The sequence below is a fragment of the Miscanthus floridulus genome, chromosome 18 (genome assembly GCF_019320115.1).
Source record: "Miscanthus floridulus cultivar M001 chromosome 18, ASM1932011v1, whole genome shotgun sequence".
In the NCBI taxonomy this organism is placed as follows: domain Eukaryota; kingdom Viridiplantae; phylum Streptophyta; class Magnoliopsida; order Poales; family Poaceae; genus Miscanthus; species Miscanthus floridulus.
Genome location: NC_089597.1, coordinates 13,869,586 through 13,892,689, shown reverse-complemented (window position 1 = coordinate 13,892,689; position 23,104 = coordinate 13,869,586). Strand labels below are relative to the sequence as shown.

Here is a 23,104-nt window from a genome sequence, read left to right as displayed (position 1 = left end):
CCTTTTGCCCATTTTGCCTGATTTAGCAGACACACCACACTGGTTTTCCAGTTAAAGTTTATCAAAGACCTATCCGAAACTGCTAAACTTATCTCCTCATGCAGTATTGAAATGGAGCAGATTGTCTCGAAGACCGGCCCAGTAGCAGTTGAGCAGAAACTTGACGGTCGCTAGAAAGCTTGAAAGATCAAAAGTGATGAGTTCTCAGTTGGAAAAGAAAGGGTGAAAGTGGAGAAAGATGACGACATGACGTGTCCTCTGCAGTGGCATGCAGCAGAGGCGACCACGAATGTTGGGCGCTTTTCTTGCCATCATCCTCCCGATGCCGGTTGTGGTGAATGGCGTCGTAGTGGCGGATGCTGCGGTGGTGCAGCTGCATTGGCTCACTAGCCTTGACCTCCATGGTTGTTGTCAAGCAAGTTCAGAGATTAGTAGAGGAAACGGCAATGGCGGCAAATGGAGTTCAGACTTCATAGAGGACCTCCAAAGATTGTTGTACTGGTGTTCAGTTGTGAACCCTAATAACCGCTTGTTAGCAATCGAGTAGGGAAGAAGGGAATTCGGGGTAGGAGCAGAGAAGGAGGCTAGCGAGGAGGACAGGTTTTAGTAGTTTAGGAGGAGAGAGTAGTTGTTACAACTTGATTCATACCCCTCAAACAAGAATGGATTTTTTTTTGAGACAGCATAGGAGACTTCGTGGACTTGGCTTCTCAATTCTTCCACTGCGGCCCATAGATGCGAGTACTCTTCAGCCTGGTCCATTTCGGCCTTCCTGCGTCTCGTGGCTCGGCTGCATCCCCTTCACTTGCCGCCCTTGCCGGATCAGGAACAATAGGAGCAGTAGGGGCGATCCTGACAGTCCCCCGTTGTTGCGCGCCTTGATGCCCCAAGACAGCAGCGCGAGGAAACTGCTGTTATAGGTACACAAGATCCTCCCAAGTCGCCAAAGTATCTGGAAGATCAGACCATTTAATCAAGCCTTGGCAAACAGATGTTGTACCTTTCATGATGACGCGCCTCTGAAGAATGCGTTGAGGGATTGTCCAACGAATGAAATCTGGCGGCAGTGTTGCAGTGACAGAATGGTGAGCACCCACGGCTTTCTTCAATTGGGAAACATGGAAGACTGGGTGGACAGAAGATGATGTCGGGAGCTCTAACCGATAAGCAATGGAGCCAACACGTTCCAGGATGCGATAGGGACCAAAGAACTTGAAGCTCAATTTCTGATGCGAGCGGTAAGCCAAGGAGGATTGAACATATGGCTGAAGCCTTGTTTGTGCTGGAGCTGTTTGATCCCATCATCCCTCCCCCACCATTTTCTTCCCTGGCTTAGTGACCCTGAGTTGCCAAAGTAGCCCTCATAGTGGCTGGTTTCCTCGTGCTTCCTATTCCCATGTATTAGTTGCTAAAGTAGCCCTCAGAGTGGCTGGTTTCCTCGTGCTTCTATTCCCAAGTATTATTGCACTGCATGTGTCAATCATTGATCTGTTTCTTATTGTCTCCCAGTCTATGGGGCTTGCTGCGTATTGAGAGAAGTTGGAGTGCTATATATCTAGGCCTCCACGGAATGCCTCATCGACACATATTTGAAGCAATGCGGCTCAGATGGTTGTTTACGGAGTTATAGACTCATAGTACATGCAATTTATCTTGAGATAGTAATGATAGCTAGAAAGGGGTGTGCCTCTGTTCTCCAGTGAAGTTCTCAATCAAAGACCTGTCCTCATCAACTTCGTCTTCTTGTGCAGCTGGTACAGAAATAGAGCAGATTTTCACCGAGAAGGTTTTTTTTCGAGAACATGCATAGCAGTTTTCACCGAGAAGGTCGATCATGCCATCAGTAGCAGTAGAAATTAAGATCCAAACTGATGAGCTTGAGTCCTTGTATTGGTTTGCTGGGAAAAGAAAGGAAAAGGTGAAGAAATAGGATAACCTGACAATGTCACTTCCCAGAGGCATGGTGACAGTGGATCATGATGTGGTGGCCCAGCCCTATTGGCTCGCCTTGACCACCATGATTGTTGTCGAGTTCAGTTCAGAGGATGGTTAGCCAGGTCTGGGGGTTTGGTCGCTATAAACTTATGTTCATCTTAATGAAACACGTGCTCATGCACGTTTGCGAAAAAGAGGAGTGGAGGGGCAATGGCAGCAAACGGTGTTCAGACAGGATTGCTGCAAAGATTGTTGTACACTTGTACTAGTTTTTTTTTTTTTTAGTAAATGTACACTTGTACTAGTGTTCAGTTGTTCACTGTTCAGTCGTGGATTTGAATTGAACGTCTTGCTCTGACTTTTATTTTCTATCGACATGGACTGTATCCTGCATTCCTACGGCCCATCGGGAAGCACTCTGCAGCAGGTTCTGGTTCAGCCGTTTTCACTGTGCCCTCATGTCAGTGACTGCCACGGCCTGAGCAGGGAGATCAGAGAATGCCACGACGTCGGCGGTGACCGTGGCATCGCGACACACACACTCCTGCGTGTGGTGTTCCGGCTCTTTGGCCTGATCGTCGGCATCCGCTTGGCGCGAGCGGCCTCGGCAGCGCGGAGGCGCTCAAGCTCACGCCAATTCATCCTGTGAAAGCACCATGGGGAGAGGTGGAGAAGATTAGGGTAGCGGAAGGCGAGGTCGCAGGACGCGATCACGTGAATGACTCGTGGTACCATGAAAGCATGTAAGAATTGTATAGACACGCAATGGATTTCCGTTGATCTATCACATGGTGCACAAATTACAGCGTGAGCTCTTTAAGAAATGCGGCAAACAAAATTGACTACCATTATGTAAGAACCGAGAGGGGAATTTGGGGGAACAGGCCGGGGAAGAACAGATCGAGGACGAGAGCAGGAAGGACGGGGACGGCACTCTGGCCTGGTTTTTTTTTTTTTTTTTGAATTTCACTCTGGCCCAGTTTTTGTATTAGGAATATAGTCTTTGATAATTTTCATACATACAATTCTCTCTCAGCGACTTACCCTATAAGTATTACATCACTTGGATCATATTGGGCCAGAGTAGCAGACAATGGGCCGGCGGGCTCTGGCAACCTTTGGCGTGGACGGCTCAGTACTGACGGACGCGCCATCATCTTCGACTTCTTCAGGTACAGCTTCTTCAGGCAGCGGTGGAACCGGTTTGCTGACACATTACTATACTCCGTGGTCGTTGCCATGCTGAGCTGATCACCAGGATTCGAGAGGTGCAGCACGCCTGGACGGTGAGCGCGTGATGCAGCAAGTCAGACAAGGGCAAAAGGCGTGGTGCCGAACAATGGTCTAATGGTTTCCCTCAAGCCTTGGCTTCCTAGGATCAGGGATTGTGACCTTCAATTCTCAATCATGAAATCTGAATCCAGACATGTACGCCAAAGAAAAAATGAAGACGGTACCATCACATCTTGGTCAGCGTTTCAGTAGACCAACTGGGAACATATGCCTTCCTCATGCTTCCTATTCCCATGAATGCATCTTGAACTTCTGTAATTTGCCCGTTAAGGGAAGAAGTTGAAGCGCTATATATAGAGATCACAGGGATTGAAAGCAATTGAGTGGTGATTTATGCATGGCCCAACCACCCAAATTTTCATACGGAGTCATCATAGTAGTATATTGCATACATTCAATTTCAAAAGGAACAATGTGCCTGTCCATTCTTGAAAAAAAAGAAAAGTGCTTATGAGTTTAAGGTTTTTTCGCGATATGAAGCTCCGCACTCGGGTAGGGTGAGCACTCGAATTCTTGGCTCCTGAAATTGAAGGCCAATTGTGGACATCAAGTTGTCCGTTGTGCCCCAGTGATAGCTGAAAAAGGTGTCTCTACCTTTTGCATGTTTTGCCTGGTTTAGCGGACACACTACACTGGTTTTCCAGTAAAAATTTATCAAAGACCTATCCTAGACAGCTAAATTATCTCCTCATGCAGTACTGAAATGGAGCATATTGTCCCGAGGACCGGGCCAGTAGCAGTTTAGCAGAAACTTGACGGTCGCTAGAAAACCTTGGAGATCAAAAGTGTTGAGTTCTCGGTTGGAAAAGAAAGGGTGAAAGTGAAGCAAGATGACGACATGGCGTGTCCTCTGCAGTGGTGTGCAGCAGAGGCGACCACGAATGTTGGGCGCTTTTCTTGCCATCAACCTCCAGAGACAGTAGCGGTGAATGGCGATAGTGGCAGATGCTGGCCGTGCTTGGGCCGTCACCCCAGCCCGGCACGAAAATTATGGGGAGGCCCGGTGCCGGCCCGTATCTGGAATGGCCTGCTAAAGTAAAGACCCATCCCAGTATCCCTCTCCCTTTCCACTGGAACCCTAACTCACTCGGCCAATCCCCCCCACCCCACGCACCGCACTCGACCGCGAGTCCCGAGTCCGCGAATCTCGTCGTTCCTCAAGGTCGCAACCACGACGCCGTGAGACATGCGGCGCTCCGGCGGCCACCCAGCTCCGAGCCTCCGACGGTGGCCACATCCTCCTCAACCCCAGCACCACCGGCCACCTCCTCGCCCCCGCGCCACCGACCGGCGACCGCATCCTCCTCCTCCAGTTCTCCACGCCTCCCGCGCAGCCGCATCGCAGGCAGGCGAGCGCCGGCCTCAAGCGCGGCGACGGCGGCCGCGTCCTCCTCGCCACCACACGGCGGCCTCAAGCTCCCTCCCTCCTTTGCGACGCGACGGCCTCGCTCCGTCCCTCTCCTTCGCGACGTGGCGGCGACGCTGGGTGGCTTGGACGCGGGCCTCGTGCCGGCCTGGCCTGCTAAAAAGGCCATGCTTTCCGGACTGGCCCGGAAAGTGGCCCGACAGGCCGTGCCTGGGCCGTCGGCCAGGCACGGTGGACTGGGGCGGTACGGTCCGGCAGCCCGTCGTGCTCTACCGTGTCGTGCTCTACCAGGCGGTGCCGGGCGGCCCGAATGCTCATCTTTAGATGCTGCGGTGGTGTAGCTGCATTGGTTCACCAGCCTTTACGGAAGAAAACGGATGGAAACGGTCGGAAAACCCCCCAACCATTTTCTACTTCTAGATTTGAATACAAAAATGAAAGCAAAAGTGGTAAAGCCAGGCGCGAAAACAACGAACTTACGAAATATCGAGAATTTCGAAAACGAATTACTTGAGCAGAATTATGTCGAAGTTTAGTGACAAAGTGACAAGGAAGTTTAGTGTTTATAAAAGAATGTAGTTCACGAAAAGAAAAATCGAAGCCTAACTTGATCTGGACTCGATAGAAATTGTGTATAGTCACGAGATACGAGTGAGGAAAAAAGGAAGGGACGAGTGAAATAGGGCATGATAATCCCCTATAGCTACGCAGTTCATGATGATGGATGCAACAGGGCACATGAAGTGGGGATAAGTAAAACTTTCTTTATAAAAAGGCAAAAAAACATAAATATTATAACTAAAAAAAATATCTACCCATGCTATTTGTGAGCCACCTTACTACTTTTTCTATGTCCTACCGTTTCTATGATATCTACTACTGTAATAACTAATGGAATTTTTTTTTGAATGTCACCGGGGCGAGATAATCCCCACCTAAATATATATTGATATATAATCAACAACCTCGAAAACGAGGCAAAACCCTTTCGTCCGATTAATTTTGGAAAATCAGGCTAAAACCATACAACAGCCCCAACGTAAGAATGAGCTCGTGGCATATCCACTAATAAGAAAAACAACAACAAATGCCCAAGCATAAGGGCGAATGGTGGCACAACCACAAACACCAATAAGAAAAAAAAACTGCAACACCAAGGCACAGAACTCTTCAACGATGGCTCCAGGGAGGTGAACAACGCGAGCGTAATCATCGTCAGCCAAGCAGGAGCTTAGCAAGGCTTTCGCCCGAGTCTTATGTCTAGGAGCACCCGCAATGGCCAACAGTCTGCAAAAGGTTTTTCAGAGACGCCTTCAAAGGATGAGATCCATCACCGCTGGCCCGTCTTAGAACTTAGCTGAGCTTTCGTCCAGAACCTTCGTAAGAGCTCACGTAGCCTCATCGGGACTCCAGAGTTGACGCCCCAGCACCACCACCACGCTGTCACACCGTCGTATTGCTGAGATGGTGCTCTGCCCTCCCCGACGAGAGGCATAGGGGGAGGGCGCTCGCGGACAAGCAGCCCCGCCACTGGCTCGCCCGCGGCCAAACCGCGAGAACCGCGCACTCACGTGTAGAAGAAACTGCTGCTAGAGCATCATCTGTGCCCCAGGAAAGAGGACAGCAGCGGTTCCACCAAATCCAGACCCGAGGTCGCCGGATCCGGCGTAGGGACACCATGGTCCTGCAGCCCCGCCACCAGCATGCCCGCGACCAAACCACGCGCCCGGTGCCCTCCACACGCACAAGAAGAAAAGGCACCAACAGCACAGAGCATCACCACTAGATCTGACCAAGGGGGGCGACGAAGCCGAGCAGACGCCCATACAGATGCCCCTCTGCTCAGGAGCTGAGGGATGCGCCTTCTCGCGCCTGCCGGAGGCCAGCAGATGAGGCTCATGGGAAGGTGCGTCGCGCCGGAAGGGGGTGCGCCGGCCAGTGACCGGCGGATCCGGGCTCTGGGGACGCGCCCCACGCCAGCCGGAGGCCGGCGGACCATGCCCGTCTTGAGGGAGCACCGGGCCGGAGGAACCTGCCGGCCGTTCGCCGCGCATGGGAAACGAGGGGTGGGTCGGGAGCTCGCCCGCGCTTGAGGGAGACGGCAGATCCGGCCTTGGGGGAGTTGGATCCGCCCACACCGATGCCGATTGCGCCGCCGGCCGGCTCCCCCGCGACGGCGTCGGGCCCACTTGCATGACCTTCACGGGAGAGAGGGAGGGAGGAAGAGAACCCAGCCCTGCCGCTGCCATCCTCGCCTCCGGCAGGGCTTCCAGGGGCTGGCTCAGCCGGAGGCAGAGCGGTGGACGTGGGCGTGCGGCCCTCGGTGGCGGCGCGGTGAGTCGCTGCCCGAGTCGCCTGTGTGGTGACTCCTAACTAATGGATTTTGGTACCCCGTATTCGGTTTTTCTTGGTCATGATCACGGATTTTTAATTCTTACTTACACAACGGTGCTTTTTGAGCTGAAATAAACGTCAACCGTGGAAAACATTAGGCATATTGTGTGTTCAAAAGATTCGAGAAAGAGATCAACAGGTACCACCCAGTGATCATCACAATAAAGGAGTCACTGAGAATAGGGTTGGCAAATTCAACTTCCAAGAGTAAAACAAAGTGGCCCTACTCAACACATAAATAAGAGATCGACAGAGTTCAGGTGAGATCCTATTCACTTGAGGGATCCGGCGGTCCCGGGGGCACCGCGGCTCCTCTCTTCTCGAGAAGAGAAGACCATAGCAGACCGCCTCTATCTTGGAGTTACAGCTGCTTTCCTAATGTTTCCTATTCCTACGTATATGCATCGCCATCTTTGATTCATTTCTCATTGGCTTCCACTCTATGGGGCTTGTTGCCTGTTGAGAGAAGTTGAAGCATTATATATAGATATGTCTGTGCCTCGGTGACACACGTGGTCGTAGTCATAGGTAGTGTATTGACATGTACTAGTAGTACTATGCTCACAGTATTATCGTACGACTAGACATCAAAGGATTCAAAGCAATTGAATGGTGATTTATGCATGGCCCAAATGGTTTTACATAGTCATAGTACATACACGCAATTCCGAACAAGCAACATGCCTTTCCCTTCTGAAAAATTGCTTGTGTGTTTTAAGGGGTTGGAGCGTTCAGCGATCGGCACTTGGAGGTGTGAGTCCCCAAATTCTGGACGCCTGAAATTAAAGACTGATGATGGATATCAAATTCAGTTATTGTGTTCCTCTTATCTGGCTTTGCCCGTTTCGCCTGTTTTAGCGGACACACCTTTCACTGGTTTTTCAAGTTAAGATCCACCAAAGACTCATGCTTGACTCATCTCCTCGTGCAGGTATAGAAACAGAGCAGATTGTCGTCCTAGGACAGGTCGATCGGTAACCATAGAGTTGAAACTTCAGAAGTGATAAGTTCTGCAGTTTGGTTAGCAGCCATCCACGAGTGTTGTGCACTTTTCTTTCCATCAACCTCCACGAACAATTCCCGCAGTGAGCGGTGACTCTGGTGGATGTTGCAGTGGTGCAGCTCTATTGGCTCATCATATCCTCCATTGATTTCTGAATTCAGACTTCAGAGACTGAGTGGACGAAACTGCAACGGCGATAAACGGACTTCAGAGTGGAGTGCTCCAAAGATCGCCTTTTTTAATGAATCTGTGGGTAGCAAAGCTGCCGATTATATTAAAAGGCAAAGCCCAAACTGAAAAGCAACGAAGCAAACCTAACAACCGAGGACAACGAAGCAGTAAAGATTGTTGTACTGGCCGTGTCCGGCTGTGAACTCTAATAACCGCTATGTCCATGGCCCTCACTAAAACTTTGTGTTCATTGATCATCGCCATCTCTGTGGACTGTGGCTGTGGCCCTAGACCAGAACGTTTTTTTTTTTTTTTTTGAGGGAACAGGAGGGGCTTGCGCCCTACTGGAAATTTATTAATAAAAAAGGGGTTCAAAACAGGAGTACAAGCTCAAGAAACAAAGAAAGAACACAAAAAAGGTGGAAACTATTACACAAGTTGCTCTAGCCATAAACTAATTTCAGGAAAGTACTTTTTCTTTGCCCTTAGAATAACTAGGCCAAAAAGGTTTCTGAAGATGGCTTTACATCTGTCCTTGGTTGCCTCCTCATTTCTGAAGATGAGATTGTTTCTTGACATCCAAATGCTCCAACACAAAAGGATGATGATCTCCATAAAAAATTGAACATTAAGCTGCCTTCTGAATGAATCAAGGATCTGGAATGGTTCTTGCCCAAGAGGGATAGTGAGGCCAATAATGCTCCAACATTCTTTGGCAAACTCACAATGCAGAAAGAGGTGCTCCACTGTTTCCTCCACCAATTCATTACACAAGACACAATTATAGGACTGGAGAAACATGTTTTTCCTTCTGAGAATGTTCCTGGTACTCAATCTGTCCTGAATCAAAAGCCAGAAAAACACCTTATGGTTATGCTGACATGAAGACTTCGAGAGCCACCTGAAGGTGGGATGAACCTGCCTGGAATCAGCAAGCTGTTTGTAAGCCCTCCTAGAAGAGAAATCATTCCTTCCCCAGATATAAGACCAGTTGTCTTCTCTTTCAGTTTGGTAAATTTCAACTTCCAAGAGTAAAACAAATTAAGCTGGCTCTACTCAACACATGTATATGCTAAAATGGACCTCCCATGTAATTCGCACTAAGGCTTATTTAAGCTGCTTGCGTGGCGGAGCAGTGTCCTACATGTAATATTAGAGATACATACAGATGCCGAAATAGCGACAGAAAGAGGATTGCTCATCCATCATGTCTCACCCAGGTATGCTGTAGAGATTAAGAACTCTATGGCATATTCTCTCTTCCTAGGAGTTTCAGTTGCTTTCCTAATGTTTCCTATTCCTACGTATATGCATCGCCGTCTTTATTAATTAATTTCTCATTGGCTTCCACTCTATGGGGCTTGTTTCCTGTTAAGAGAAGAAGTTGAGCATTATATATATAGATATGTCTATGCCTCGATGACACATGTGATCGTAGTCATAGGTGGGTTGTATTGACATGTATCATTATTGTGCTCACAGTATTATTGTACGACTAGACATTGAAGAATTCAAAGCAATTGAATGGTGATTTATGCATGGCCCAAATGGTTTTACATAGTCATAGTACATACACGCAATTTCAAACAAGAAATATGCCTGTCCCTTCTAGAAAAAAGAAACTGCTTGTGTGTTTAAGGGGTTGGGCGATCGGCACTTGGTGGTGTGAATGCCCAAACTATTGATGCCTGACATTAGAGACTGGTGATGGATGTCAAATTCAGTTATTGTGTTCCTCCTGTATGGCTTTGCCCGTTTCGCCTGTTTTAGCGGACACACCTTTCACTGGTTTTTCAAGTTAAGATCCACCAAAGACCCATGATGAACTTGACCTCCTCTTGCAGGTACAGAGAAACAAAGAAGATTGTCGTCCCTAGGACAGGTCGATCGTAGAGTTGAAACTTGAAACTTCAAAATTGAAGTTCTGCAGTTTAGTCGGTAGCCATCCACGAGTGTTTTGCACTTTTCTTTCCATCAACCTCCACAAATAATTCTCGGGGTGAACGGTGATTGTGGCGGATGGTTCAGCTCTATTGGCTCGCCATCTCCTCCATGGACCACGATGGCTGAATTAAGACTCCAGCAGGGACAAGCCAGTTGGGGAAACTGCAACAGCGGTAAATGGACTTGATTGAGGAGTGCTCCAAAGATTGTTTTTTTAACAAACAGGGTAGAGAGCAGCCGATTGTATTAAAAACAAGTCCAAACCAAAATGCGACTAAACTTAATAATCGAAAACAACGTAGCAACAAAGGTCGTCATGCTGGTGTTCAGCTGTGAACTCTAACAGCCGCTGTGTGGATGGCCCTCACTGAAAGTTTGTGCTGGTTGACCATTGCCATCTCTGTGGCCCTGGACCAGCACGTTCAGGTTCAGAAAAGGTTCAAGTTCAGGTGTCCCTACCATAGCTTAGCTGCACGGCTGCTTGGAATTTGTGGAAGTAACGGTGGTGCAGGGGTGTCTTTGAGAACAAGGTGCTAGTGTAGGAACTATTTTTTTGAACCAACTGGCACGAGCTTGTGCCTATTACAGTAGGAACTATATGCAACTAGCTGCAGTTATCACTGATCAAGCGAGACATTGCACCCAATACACCCAAATTCTTGCCTGAAATCCAAGACCAGGCAAAAGGATCTCAAGTCGAGGCGCTGTGCGGCTGCTTGTCCTGACTCCTGGGGTCATGGATAGCTGGAAAGGGTGTCTGTACCTGTCCCCCTTTTTTTATATAGGGCGGGCCTAGTGCAAGCGGTAGAGTCTTACCGTCTGTGATCGGAAGGTCCCGGGTTCGAGTTGCGGTCTCCTCGCATTGCACATGCGAGGGTAAGGCTTGCCACTGACACTCTTCCCTAGACCCCGCACAGAGCGGGAGCTCGTACCGGGTACGCTCCTTTTTAGTACTTGGCTATAAGCGGTCACGCCACGCTGGTTTTCCTGTTAAGACCCATCAAAGACTTATCTTGAACTTCATCTGCTCGTGCAGGTACAGAAATAGGGGTAGAGCAGATTATCCCCCAGACGGTAGCGGTAGAATTGGAACTGGAAAGATGAAAACTGTTGATAGAGCTCTTGGTGGTAGAGGAAAGAGTAAAAGCGAAGAAAGATGATGACACGCGACGTGCTGGGGGGCATACCAATGGCCAACATGTCATCTGCAGCTGCGTGCAACAGAGCCCACCACGAACACTTCGCGCTTTTTTTTCCCTTTCCAATGGCAGTGGTGGTGACTAGTTCACCTTGACCTCCATGATTGCTGATGCTGCCGAGTTCAGAGAGACAAGTGAAGAGTGTGGAGGAAAGGGGGAACAGCGGAGAATGGAGTTCAGACTAGAGAGAGGAGTATATATACGCAATTAAATGGTGATTTATGCATGGCCCAAATGGTTTTACATAGTCATAGTACATATACGCAACTTCGAACAAGAAATATTTTTTTTTGACGGTCATGGAACAAGAAATATGTCTGACACTTCTGAAATGCGGGACGAAGGATGCGTCCTGTGCTAGTATAATAATAGAGATACATACAGATGCTGAAATGGCGACCGAAAGAGGATTACTCATCCATGTCTCAACAAGAATTCATGTAGGGATTAAGAGCCTGTTTGGCAGGGCTCTGGCTGCTCTGAAAATAGCTCCGGCTCTGGCTTTTCTAGAGGAGCAGCTCCTCTAGAGAAGCTGGGGCCGTTCTGAAAAACATTTAGTAAAACAGTTTCTTCGCACTAGACGACGTGAACCCACAGTAAAGAACCGCGCGAAGCTCGTTTTTGAGGCTTCTCATGCGCATGCAAAAAATGGCTCTGGCTTTTGCCCGACTCTCCATACGGAGCCCTTTCCAAAACAGACGTTTAACACAGCTCCTGCAGGAGTCGAAGCTGAAGCCCCCAGGAGCCCTGCCAAAGAAGCTCTAAGAACCACGTTGCAGATCGTCTCTACCTTGGAATTTCAGTTGCTTTCTAATGTTTCCTATTCCTACATATATGCATCGCCATCTTTGATTTATTTCTCATTGGCTTCCACTCTCTGGGACTTCTTGCCTGCTAAGAGAAGTTGAAGCATTATATATAGACAGGTCTATGCCTCGGTGACACATGTGGCCGTAGTCATAGGTGGCGTATTCACATTTACTTTTACTGTGCTCACAGTACTATTATCGTACGGCTAGGCATGGAAGCAATTGAATGGTGATTTATGCATGGCCTCAATAGTTTTACATGCTGTTGTGTTTTCCCCTCTTTAGTTTTCCTCCTCTTTTTGGTCCTTCACACTTCTGAAACTTCTATGTAAATAGAAACCTTGCTTACTACTGAATGAAAAGGCAGAGCGCCTGCCAAATTATGCTCAAAAAAATAGTTATACATAATCATAGTACATAAACGTCAACTGTGGAAAACATTAGGCATAGTCTTGAAAAGATTCAATGAAAGGGATCAACATGTACCATCCAATAACATTAATTCCATACTTTCATCACATAAAGGAGTCACTGAAAATAGGGTTGACCAATTTTAACTTCAAGAGTAAGGCCCCGTTTGGCACGGCGCGCGCTGGCTCCGGCTTATCTGAAAACACTGTAGCAACGCTGTAGCAAAAACAGGTTTTCTCTCTCCTCCCCTCTCGCTGACATTGGCACTGTTCATCGAAGACGGAGAAGCCGGTTTTTCTGTCTTTTCCCGCTTTGCTACAGTGCGCGTGCTACAGTGAGCCAGAAAAGTAAGCGAGAGAAAGCCGCCTTTTTACTGCAGTGTTGCTACAAGTGTTTTCGTCAGATAAGCCGGAGCCCGTGCGAGCCGTGTCAAACGGGGCCTAAAACAAAGTGGCTCTACTCAACACATAATGCTAAAATGGGCGTCCCATGTAAATTGCACAAACGCATATACAACCTGCTCGTACAGTGAAGCACGCGTCCTATGGTAGTAATATTAATTAGAGACATACAGATGCTGAAATGACGACCGAGAAAGAGGATTGCTCATCCATGTTTCATCTAGAGCTGTGGTAGTTGGTAGAGATTACGAACGCTATAGCAGATCGTCTCTATCTTGGAGTTCCAGCTGCTTTCCTAATGTTTCCTATTCCTACGTGTATGCATCACCATCTTTGATTTATTTCTCATTGGCTTCCACTCTCTGGGACTTCTTGCCTGCTAAGAGAAGAAGTTGAAGCATTATATATAGATATATGTCTATGCCTCGGTGACACATGTGATCGTAGTCGTAGGTGGTGTATTGAAATGTATTATAAATGTGCTCACAGTATTATCCTACGACTAGACATCGAAGGATTTATAAAGCAATTGGATGGTGATTTATGCATGGCCCAAATGGTTTTACATTGTCATAGTACATACATGCAATTTTGAACAAAAAATGTGCCTATCCCTTCTAACAAACACTTAAAAACTGCTTTTGTGCTTAAGGGGTAGGGCGATACGAAGCTCGGCACTTGGCGGTGTGAGCACCCAAATTGTCAGGCGCCTGAAATTGAAGACTGCTCACGGATATGAAATTCGAACAAATTCAGGCATTGTGTTCCCCTGCTTGTCTACCTTTTCCCCCCAGTTCGCCTGGCTTAGTGGACACACTTTTCACTAGTTTTTCAAGTTAAGACCCACCAAAGACTTATCCTGAACTTCATCTCGTCGTGCAGGTACAGGAACAGAGCAGATTGTCCCCAGGACAGCCCGATCAGTAACCGTAGAGTTGAGACTTCAAAAGTGATGAGCTCTGCAGCTTGGTCAGTACCAATCTACGATGGTCTGCACTTTTCTTTCCATCAACCTCCACGAATAATTCTCGCAGTGAACTGTGATTGTGGCGGATGCTGTAGTGGTACAGCTCTATTGGCTCGCCATCTCCTCCATGATTGCTGAATTCAGACATCAGAGACGAGTGGAGGAAACTGCTACGGTGATAAACGGACTTCAGAGAGGAGTGCTCCAAAGAAACCAACCAGTCGGGTAGGAGCTATAGGTTAGACATAACAATGAAGCAACCAAGATCGTTGTAGTGGCCGCTATGTCGATGGCCCTCACTGAAACTTTGTGTTGATTGACCATTGCCATCTCAGGCCCTGGACCAGGTAGCACGTTCAGGTTCAGGTAAGGTTCACGTTCAGGTGTCTCTACCATAGCTTATCTGCACGCCTGCTTGGAATTTGTGGAAGGAACGGTGCAAGCATGTCATTTACAACAAAGGCGCTAGCTATGAACTAGTATGCAGCTAGCTGCAGTGGTGGTGGTGCTGGCTGGTTCACCTTGACCCCCTTCCATGATTGCTGATGCTGCCGAGTTCAGAGAGACAACTGAAGAGTGTGGAGGAAAGTGGGAACAGCGGCGAATGGAGTTCAGACATGAGCGAGGAGTGCTCCAAACTCCAAAGATTGGTGGCGTTCGGTCGTGAACTCGAACCGATCTGTCGGCCGATCGATGCCGTTCACACATGCTTTTGTGCCGAATGGAATGACCCCCCCCTCTTGCCATGTCTGTGGCATGGCACTGGACCAGCAGCACGCCCAGGCTCTGGGCCTGCAATAATGCACTGCCTCCATATACCGCACCGCACTGCACACGACCGGCCGGGATGAGGGAATGCTGACTTGCTGAGGCAGGAAGCGCTGCAGCAGCCGGTCGCGATCGCATTTGCGCAGGGTCACAGGCTGCTCTCGATCCCGCTGGTGAACGGCGGGGCTGGCGCCTGGATGGAGAGCAGGCGACTGCCGATGACGGCTCGACCGGGAGCCCGGGCGGGTACGCCTCACAAGGCAAGTGCATCGAGTGCTCGCCGCGACCATGATGACTGACGAGCGCCGCCGTACTACGCCACGCCTGTAGGATAGGAGTACAGAGCTATCACTATGGGAGTGCGTACACTAGTGCTCCTACGAGTACTGGTGTTCTGCGCGGGCGGGCAAGCACGGGTGGCGTCTACGAATGGATCTGGTTGGAGGCCAGACGCCAGCGCAGCGCAGCGCACAACAGTCTTCCTTAGTACTGTTTCGGTCGGAGGCCAATAACAGTCAACTGCACTGCACTGCACAGGTAAACTGATTCCGTGATTAGCGGCGGCTATGAGCCCAACACCTAGCAGTACGTGTCAGAGTTTAGTACTGGAGCGGATGGTGGGGGTAGTAGGAGTAGGAGTAGCTCACAGTCACAGCACAGCCTTGTCTTTTTGCAATGTGGTAGAGTGTGAGTACTGTGGAGCATTGTTTGCACTGTCCTGCGATGCACCATCATTTCAGAGCATGGAGCCAACAGCAAAGCCAACCACTCTGTACAGAAGCCATGATGCTGCACTAGTAAAGCCAAGGCAGTACTAGCTATGATAATAGCCGTCCCACCGTAAGGAAATGGGAGTCGAAAGTAACCCTGACAGTTTTAACCCCAGTCCTACAGGCTAGAGAAAATTTTCAATTTGAAATTCAAACGAACCACGGCCAGATGGTAAGGCTGTGTTTAGTTCCCACACCAAATTTTCAAATAGGACTGCAGTACCATCACATCAAATCTTACTATACTTACCTAGAACATTAAATATAGACGAAAAAAACTAATTATTTAAAATTACAAGACAAATATTAAGATTAATTAGTCACGATTGAACACTATTTACCAAATAAAAACTATTTATCAAATAAAAACAAAAGTACGGTAGCCCAAATTCTAAACGAACCACTAATAAATAAAAGTTTCAATATTCACCTCATCAGACATGCCAGGCCATTACCATCCTCCTGCTACTCACCATTACCGCCTTCCTTCCACCAAACGTGGCATTAATAATAATAACAACTCTGTACAGAAGCATTCCATGGATTTCCAGAGAAAGGAGATCCAATGCACTAGAGGCCAGAGCAGATCACCATCCTTGCACAAAGACAATGGATGATGGTAATTTCATTCCATCGGATGAAATGAAACCGAAACAGAAACAGCGACAGCTAGAATCCGCTACTGGTCGAGGGCGTTGGGGCCGGAGCAGTAGCTGAGCACGGGGTTCCAAACCCACTGCACGAGGAACCTCCGCCCGCCGGCGCCGTTAACGTTGTACGCCGCGCCGGAGCGCGAGTCCGTGAGGAGCTGCCCGGTATACGCGCCACCGCCGCCGGTACCATAGATCCCCTCGCAGAGGTCGGCGATCTCGGTCGGGAACGAGGGGTCACTCCCGGCGTACCAGGCGTTGGCGAGCGGGTTAGACGCGAGCTCCGCGAGCTCGTGCGCGATGACGCTGACCATCCCGTCCACGCCGACGTCGCCGTTGGGCGGAGCCTCCGCCTTCCGCCCGGGCGCCACGTACGCCGGGATGGCGAACGGGTACGCGCACACCTCGGGGCACCGCCGCGCCGAGTTCCCCACCCACGCGTAGGGGAGCGTGTACCCGACCACCGACGGGAACGTGAAGTAGTGGAAGCCGCACACCTGCCCGCAGAAGTCCTCCACGGAGACCTCCGGGGAGGTGAGCACCAGGTACACGCCGCCGCTGGAGTCGACGGGGAGCGGGCGGGTGCGCGCCGTCACGGCGTCGCGGACCACCGCCTGGATGTCCATCCGGGACAGCCGCGCGCCCCGGGACATGCGCGCGTCGCACTTCTCCGCGCCCAGCGACACCACCGCCGACACGTTGGCTGAGGTCTGGTCCGTGTACAGCCGCACCGTGCGCCACCAGGCGGAGACCGAGGGGCGAGGGATGCGGGCCTCGGAGTCGGGCGGAGGCGCGAGGGAGCGGAGGAACGCGCGGATCGTGCGCTTCTGCGCGGCGGGCCAGGCGCCGTACCAGATCGGGTGCACCGTGATGGCGGACGCCAGGACGGGACCCATGTGGTACTCCAGCTTCACGAACTCTGACGACCCCTCGAACTTCTTCGACGCGCCCAGGCCCGCCGTCGTCGTCCCGTTGTCGCGCGGCGGCCACGGGCGCCACGCCGCGGCGAGCGGGGCTGCGGTGAGAGCCGCCAGGACGAGGAGCACGCACAGGTGCTGCGGCATTGCGGCGAGGCTTGGTAGGGCTGGCCTGCTGGGGGTACTGGAGGTTTAGGCTGGCTTCTTGGCTGGGGACGACGCTTTATAGGGAGAAGAAGAAGAGAAATGGAGGGGAACGGAGCTGAGCGAGAGTGCGAGAATGTGGAGTGGAGGTGAGACTGGAGAGGAAGCAGAGCCAAAGAGGGCTCACTGTTTGTTCTTGGCTTGCGCGTCTCCTTTGGACTTGTTGGACCTCCCAACTTTTTGGTTCTTTGTGCTGCCTTGTTTCAAGTGGAATATTGGAATGTGGGGTTTTTTTATAAAAGAATGTGGGTTGTTTTTGCTAATTTTTCAAAGTGTGCTCGTGTCAAAGTTCTTTATGCACACTGGCCACTGCTGTCCGCGCTTCGGTGTGGGTGATGGGCTTGTATAAAAAAATATTAGAAAATATGACTCATATATCTAATATGTTTTCTCATCGCGTTGCTACAAAAGGTCGGTATATTTGATACACTAAATAGGAAAATATGAAAAGGAAAGGTAACATAGATTTTTTAATACAATGTTGTAAATTAACGTAGAGGTTGGTTGTCATTACATGGTGCCTATTCTAGGCCAGCAAATCAATGACATGTTAGTGGAAAGAAGTATTTGATGGAGTTGGGCTCAAGCAACTAACACACTTATATTCAAAGCACAACATTGGCTAGGATTATATTATAGGTGAAAAGAGAAAAACTACAACACAAGTACGTCTCCTAACGCGAGGGTTTACAAAAGAGTGAATTAGGATCCACCCCCTTAGGTGAAACTACAACACATTTCGTAAATCTAGAATTACACGAAAGATTACAAGGCATCGAACACTAAATTACACCGGGATTTAAAGTTGCATGGTTAAAAGCAACCTAGTACAACCAAGGCTTACTCCAGAAGTCGGGATAGACGAGGGCAATGGAGAAACAACAAGATAATGATTATCCAAAACATGGCGTATGACCAACAGATCCAGAAACAGGAGACTGAGAAGTCAAACATCGTGAACCCTAAAACCAAATTATCCAACGGTAGACTTGAACTTCTTCAAAAACCAGATCTCTTCTTCTCAGATTACACCATCATCTCTATCAGACGAACCTAGTTTCACAATGACGACTGGATCTCGTAGCTCTGCTTCGAATTAGAGAGAGCGAGATAAAGAAGAAGAGCAAGGACAAATGGCATCTTATAGTGGCGAACGGAGATGGGGCGCAGCGCATCGGAAGTGGAGACAGCATGGATGAGATACACTGCCGGTTCACCCTGTGGGGATGAAGTCGGCCATGGCGCGCTCCCTGTGCAAGCGAGCGGAGGGGGAAATAAAGGAGAGGAGAGAGGGTTCGCTCGACGAGGGAGGCGTGCGGGCAGCTGTGTCCCCAAAAGATGAAAGAAGGGAGGGGTCCGGTACGAGAATGAGGGCGAGGATCAAGAGCGGACCAGAGGCCAAGAAAAAGAGAAGCGCATAGTGCACGAGGACAATGAGTGTGGCACGATGTCGCGGCCATGCGAGGATAGGGTGCTAATGGGCCCGACACCAACGGCGTCCACTGGGCACGCGGTGATAGCGACCCAGCGTGCGTAGCGTGATCGACCTGGGCATAGTGCTTGGGACTTGACATCCACTTAGGCTTTTCAAACCACTCCCTACTATCCAAGGCTAACTTTTTCCAGGTGTTCTTCTTTCCTTCCCCTCCTTATCCACAATATGCGCCAACCTTTGTATGAAGTGAGATAGCAACATACATGCTTCCTCCGAAATTACCTCCTTTTGTTTACTTTGAGAGAACACTATTTCATCAACCCGTTGTCGATTTCCCGTTCAAACACCCGAATATTTGTATCAAAAGTGGTATGACGGTGTAACTTGGTAAAGGTACTTGGTCAACAACCTCGATACTATCGCGTGCCGAGCATCGTCACCATGTGGCAGTTGTTCCACAGGGGCCATCGATTTCGTCGTGGCACCATAAGCTATTAACCAGGCAACTACTACCAACTTACACGCAATGAAGACAGTGGGGTCATAGACCACAGAATCATAGGAGTATTGCAAGGGAAGATTCAGACAATAAGGGTTCTTTTCACAACAAGGGACACAGACTTCAAATCCAACAACGGGTCTGATTTAAAGAGATTCAAGTGTTCTGTTGGGATATCCACAATTAGTTGATACAGTGTTCTATGTTATCCAATCGCAGCTGGTCTACTGGCATCCAAATGGTAATTTCTTTTATAACCCACTTAACATCGCCCTCGAAAACCTTAAGCACGTCTAACGAGACTTAAGGTAGATGGACGCAATAACACAGCAAAATAAATAAAATGCATATTTCGAACGTCTTTGTGCTGGTACAACATACAGGCACTTACTCTCCCATTCTCAACACATCGTTCACCTTTCCTAAGATCGGACTACCTCAACAACTATGGATGAAATACAACGGAAAGATTACTATACCGGTGGACAGCAACGAAAGACACTACTAACTATGGGTATATCATCCCAATGCAACTAATCTACTTTAGACCACGCATCTTCATTTCCGGACTCGGTGGATTCTTCTACCGCCCTGGCTATGGATCTACCTCCTCTCTTGGCAATGGCTGTGTGAGAGGAATAAAGGGTTCTACTTCTAATACTTCTGAGGGTGAAGGTGCTGGCGGTACTGCAATATCGATTCTCCTTCTTTCTAGCGGGTGGACAGGGATCCCCTCCACGATCAAGGGACTATGTCGTTCAGCAGTCAGCGTCCTCCACTTAGCCCTGGTGACAAGGTAGGCCTCTCCTATGTGATGGGCATGTCAATCTTCAGCCTCCTTCAGAGCTTTCGACATGGTAGTCTCCCGACTCTCAGCGTCTGCCGCACTGGCATGCGCTTTGGTGTAACACTCTCGATGTTACATTGTATAGTTTTTGCTAGAACATTGCATGAGCATCATACTTGTTTGTACATGGGTGTAATCTAGGGTATAAATCAACGTACGGCACTTGAAACGTTCATTTGGACCATGAAATAAATGTTACAATTCATGTCTCTTTGTATCATTTAGGGTCCTACGTGAATTTTTATTGAACAAAAATGCTACGGAACGTATCGGCGGAACGTAGTAAAGTTGGTAGCCCAAACTTCATAGGCGGTGATGAAATACGTGCGGTCGATGACGAGGTTCGCTAGCTAGTATATCAAATAGCTTAGAAATGGAATCTGACGCGAAACCGTTCGAGGTTAGTCGTTTCGCGTAAGTTGAAAATGGGTCGACGAAGCCGTGTTCGGCAATTTTTATAGAGCGATCGGGTTAAGAAGTGGTGAGGTGTCTTGGCTTAGTTCGACAGCCCTAGGTACCCTCTTGAGTGTAGAATAGCTTGTTTGACCCTTGAATCATTGGGTTGAGTTTTTAAACAGCTTTAAAAAGCGTGCAAGTCATGTGTTTGGCAATGCTAGCACTTAGGGCGCGGTCACCGCCCGGCTCTCAGCGTGCCACGCTGGCCACCCGTCGTGCCTGCGCCCCCCCTCACGGGGTGGCTCTGTGCTGCAGGCCAAGGTCTCCTGCTGTCGTGTCCTAGCACACGGCACGCGTGCACGCTGGGCTCGGCCATGCCTGGCTACTCTGCCCCCCCTCTCCATCGTGTCCGCCCGAGGGTACTGCTCGTCGTTGCGTCGCTTGCGCTGCGCTCCGTCCAACGCTGCCGCACCACTAATGCGCCTGGCGCACGCATGCACGCGCACTATGCCATTGGGCATGGTTGCTTCGGCCGCCGTTGTGTCCACCCGCGCCTTCTGCTTGCTGCCGCCACGCCGAACTGGTGTCGCTGCTCGCCAAGCTCGCTCACACGCATCGTCTGCGTGGCCACTATTGCCGTTGACGCCTCGTGGCTACATGCGCGTGGGACAGTGTCGGGTTCATAAACCCGGGGTCCCTCGAGGACTAGCTTCCATGCCCGGGCTCGGCCCAGGAAAACAACATATAGTTCATGGGCCGCCTAAAAATCTAAAACACAGTGGGCCGGAAGGGTAGTCCGGTCGCCGACCGGAAAGTCTACCCTTAAGAACAAGCACCCGCTCGACATCTTCTTCGGCCCACCTCTCCGACCGGAGCACTCGCTTCGGGCACCAGCCGTCTCCGAGCGATTTCTCCAATCGGAAGGCCTGAAACACTGCTTCCTACTCTGACCCCGTGACTCCGACCCACGACCGGGGCTCGTGGGAACCCTGCTCACCGCTCTTCTCTGACCGGTGCACTAAGAGCCGACTGGAGCCATCCGACCGGGGGCTCCCCGTTCGGAAGGAACCAGAAGATGTGCGGAGAAAGGCAAGGCATAGCTCACAAGTAAAAACCACTGTACCTAGGACCATATCCTGCATGAAACAGTGCTCTACAGCCACCCTGACACAAAGTATTGTAGGGGCCGCTAGAAACTCCCATACGGTAAGCCCCCCGCATGTCTCTAGACATCGATCGCAGTATGGGCTCCAGGATTTGCCATACCGGGTGAACATAGCGTGGCTCCTCACATGCCACTAGGCATCAAGAAGTATTTGCAGGTACCAGCGTCATCCTTCCTAAAGAAGATAGCTCGACCTACCATGCATATCTGACATCCTACAGCGACATCGACAGTATTGGGAGCGTCAACCATTATCCAGTTTTCATCAGCGTAGGCAACAAGGCTTGGAAACATCCGTACTCTCTCCCTCTCACATGTGAAGCCATCCCCTTCATCTATAAAAGGGGATGCGCTCCCTCCAACGAGGGGGGATCGACTTCACCAAGCCCAGACTCACTAGATCGACATCAACACCTTACAACCGCAGTACCACCAAGTTTCGACCGCAACCCTTCCAGTCAGAGCCAACCGAACCTCTTGTACACCCCCTCCTTTCTCCTTCTCGTTTGTAACACCACTACAGACTTCGAGCACCTAGGCTCAGGAATAAAGTCATCGACCGACCCCGACTGGACGTATGGCACGTTGCCTGAACTAGTATAAATCCTATGTCATTGAGTGTTAGGCCACCTCCGATCACAACGTGCAGCAAAACTACAAATATTTACTAGTTGGTCACTTTCTGCACCAACAGTTGGCGCTATCCGTGGGGAAGACGCTGTACGTTCAACACTCTTTTGGTCATCGGATGGCCCATTTTCCGCCACTGTAACACCTCGGGTGTTTAAATACTAAAACCTGACATGTCATCATACGCATTGCAAAGCATTTGGCATTTGGTGAAAACTTTGAGATGCATACACTAAAACAAGTTTATATTTATGTGGTATGTGTTGAATTGTATTGTTTGACTCAAGTTCAAAGTTTGCTTGGATTTTTTTAAAATTTTTGAGAAAACCCTGATTTTCAGCATTTAAATCCTACCCTGAAAACTCATTTCAAAATCTAAGCATATTTTGGGGTTGAGCCCAAAAGCAAAAGTGTAGAGCTTGACAAGTTATACAAAGTTTGTTTTTGGAGTTTTCAGTTGTTATGAAAAACTTGGAGTAATTCGAAAAGGCGTAATTCGTTAAATTTCCCCTATTCAAATTCAAAAGTTCATTTCAAAATCTAGACCAAATTTGGGGGTGGTTATAAAAGCAAAGTTGTAGAACTTTTGATTTTGAACAACTTTTATATTTGGAGATTTTTTAGTTGTTACAAAAATTTGGGAGTAATTTGAATTTCAAACTGGATGGCAATTTTGTAAATTCGATGAACAGTGTTCACCGCTCTTGCTACATGACCGGCGACCATCTTCGGCGTTCCAGGCGCGCGCGTGGCGGCCTTGGCTTCGCACTGGCGCGGGAAAGACTCTGCCGTGGCTTCTCCTTGCTTCCTTGGCCGTCCTATAAAGCTCTGGAGCAGTCGCCGTTCTTTTTTTTCCTTGCTCTGTTTTCCAGTCACCGACGCCATAGCTTCGGCGAGCTCGCATCGTCTCCCCAGCGCCGTTGCCGTCTC

The 23,104-nt window shown here is 49.3% G+C and overlaps 1 protein-coding gene across 1 annotated transcript; it reads right to left on the bottom strand.

Annotated features, from left to right (window-relative positions):
* Nucleotides 1-15,646: 15,646 nt before the first annotated feature.
* On the bottom strand, nucleotides 15,647-17,363 carry LOC136521924 (protein EXORDIUM-like 3). Its single transcript, XM_066515698.1, has one exon. The coding sequence runs from the start codon at nucleotides 17,143-17,145 to the stop codon at nucleotides 16,111-16,113; it is 1,035 nt and encodes a 344-aa protein (XP_066371795.1). The 5' UTR covers nucleotides 17,146-17,363; the 3' UTR covers nucleotides 15,647-16,110.
* Between the last annotated feature and the right edge of the window lie 5,741 nt (nucleotides 17,364-23,104).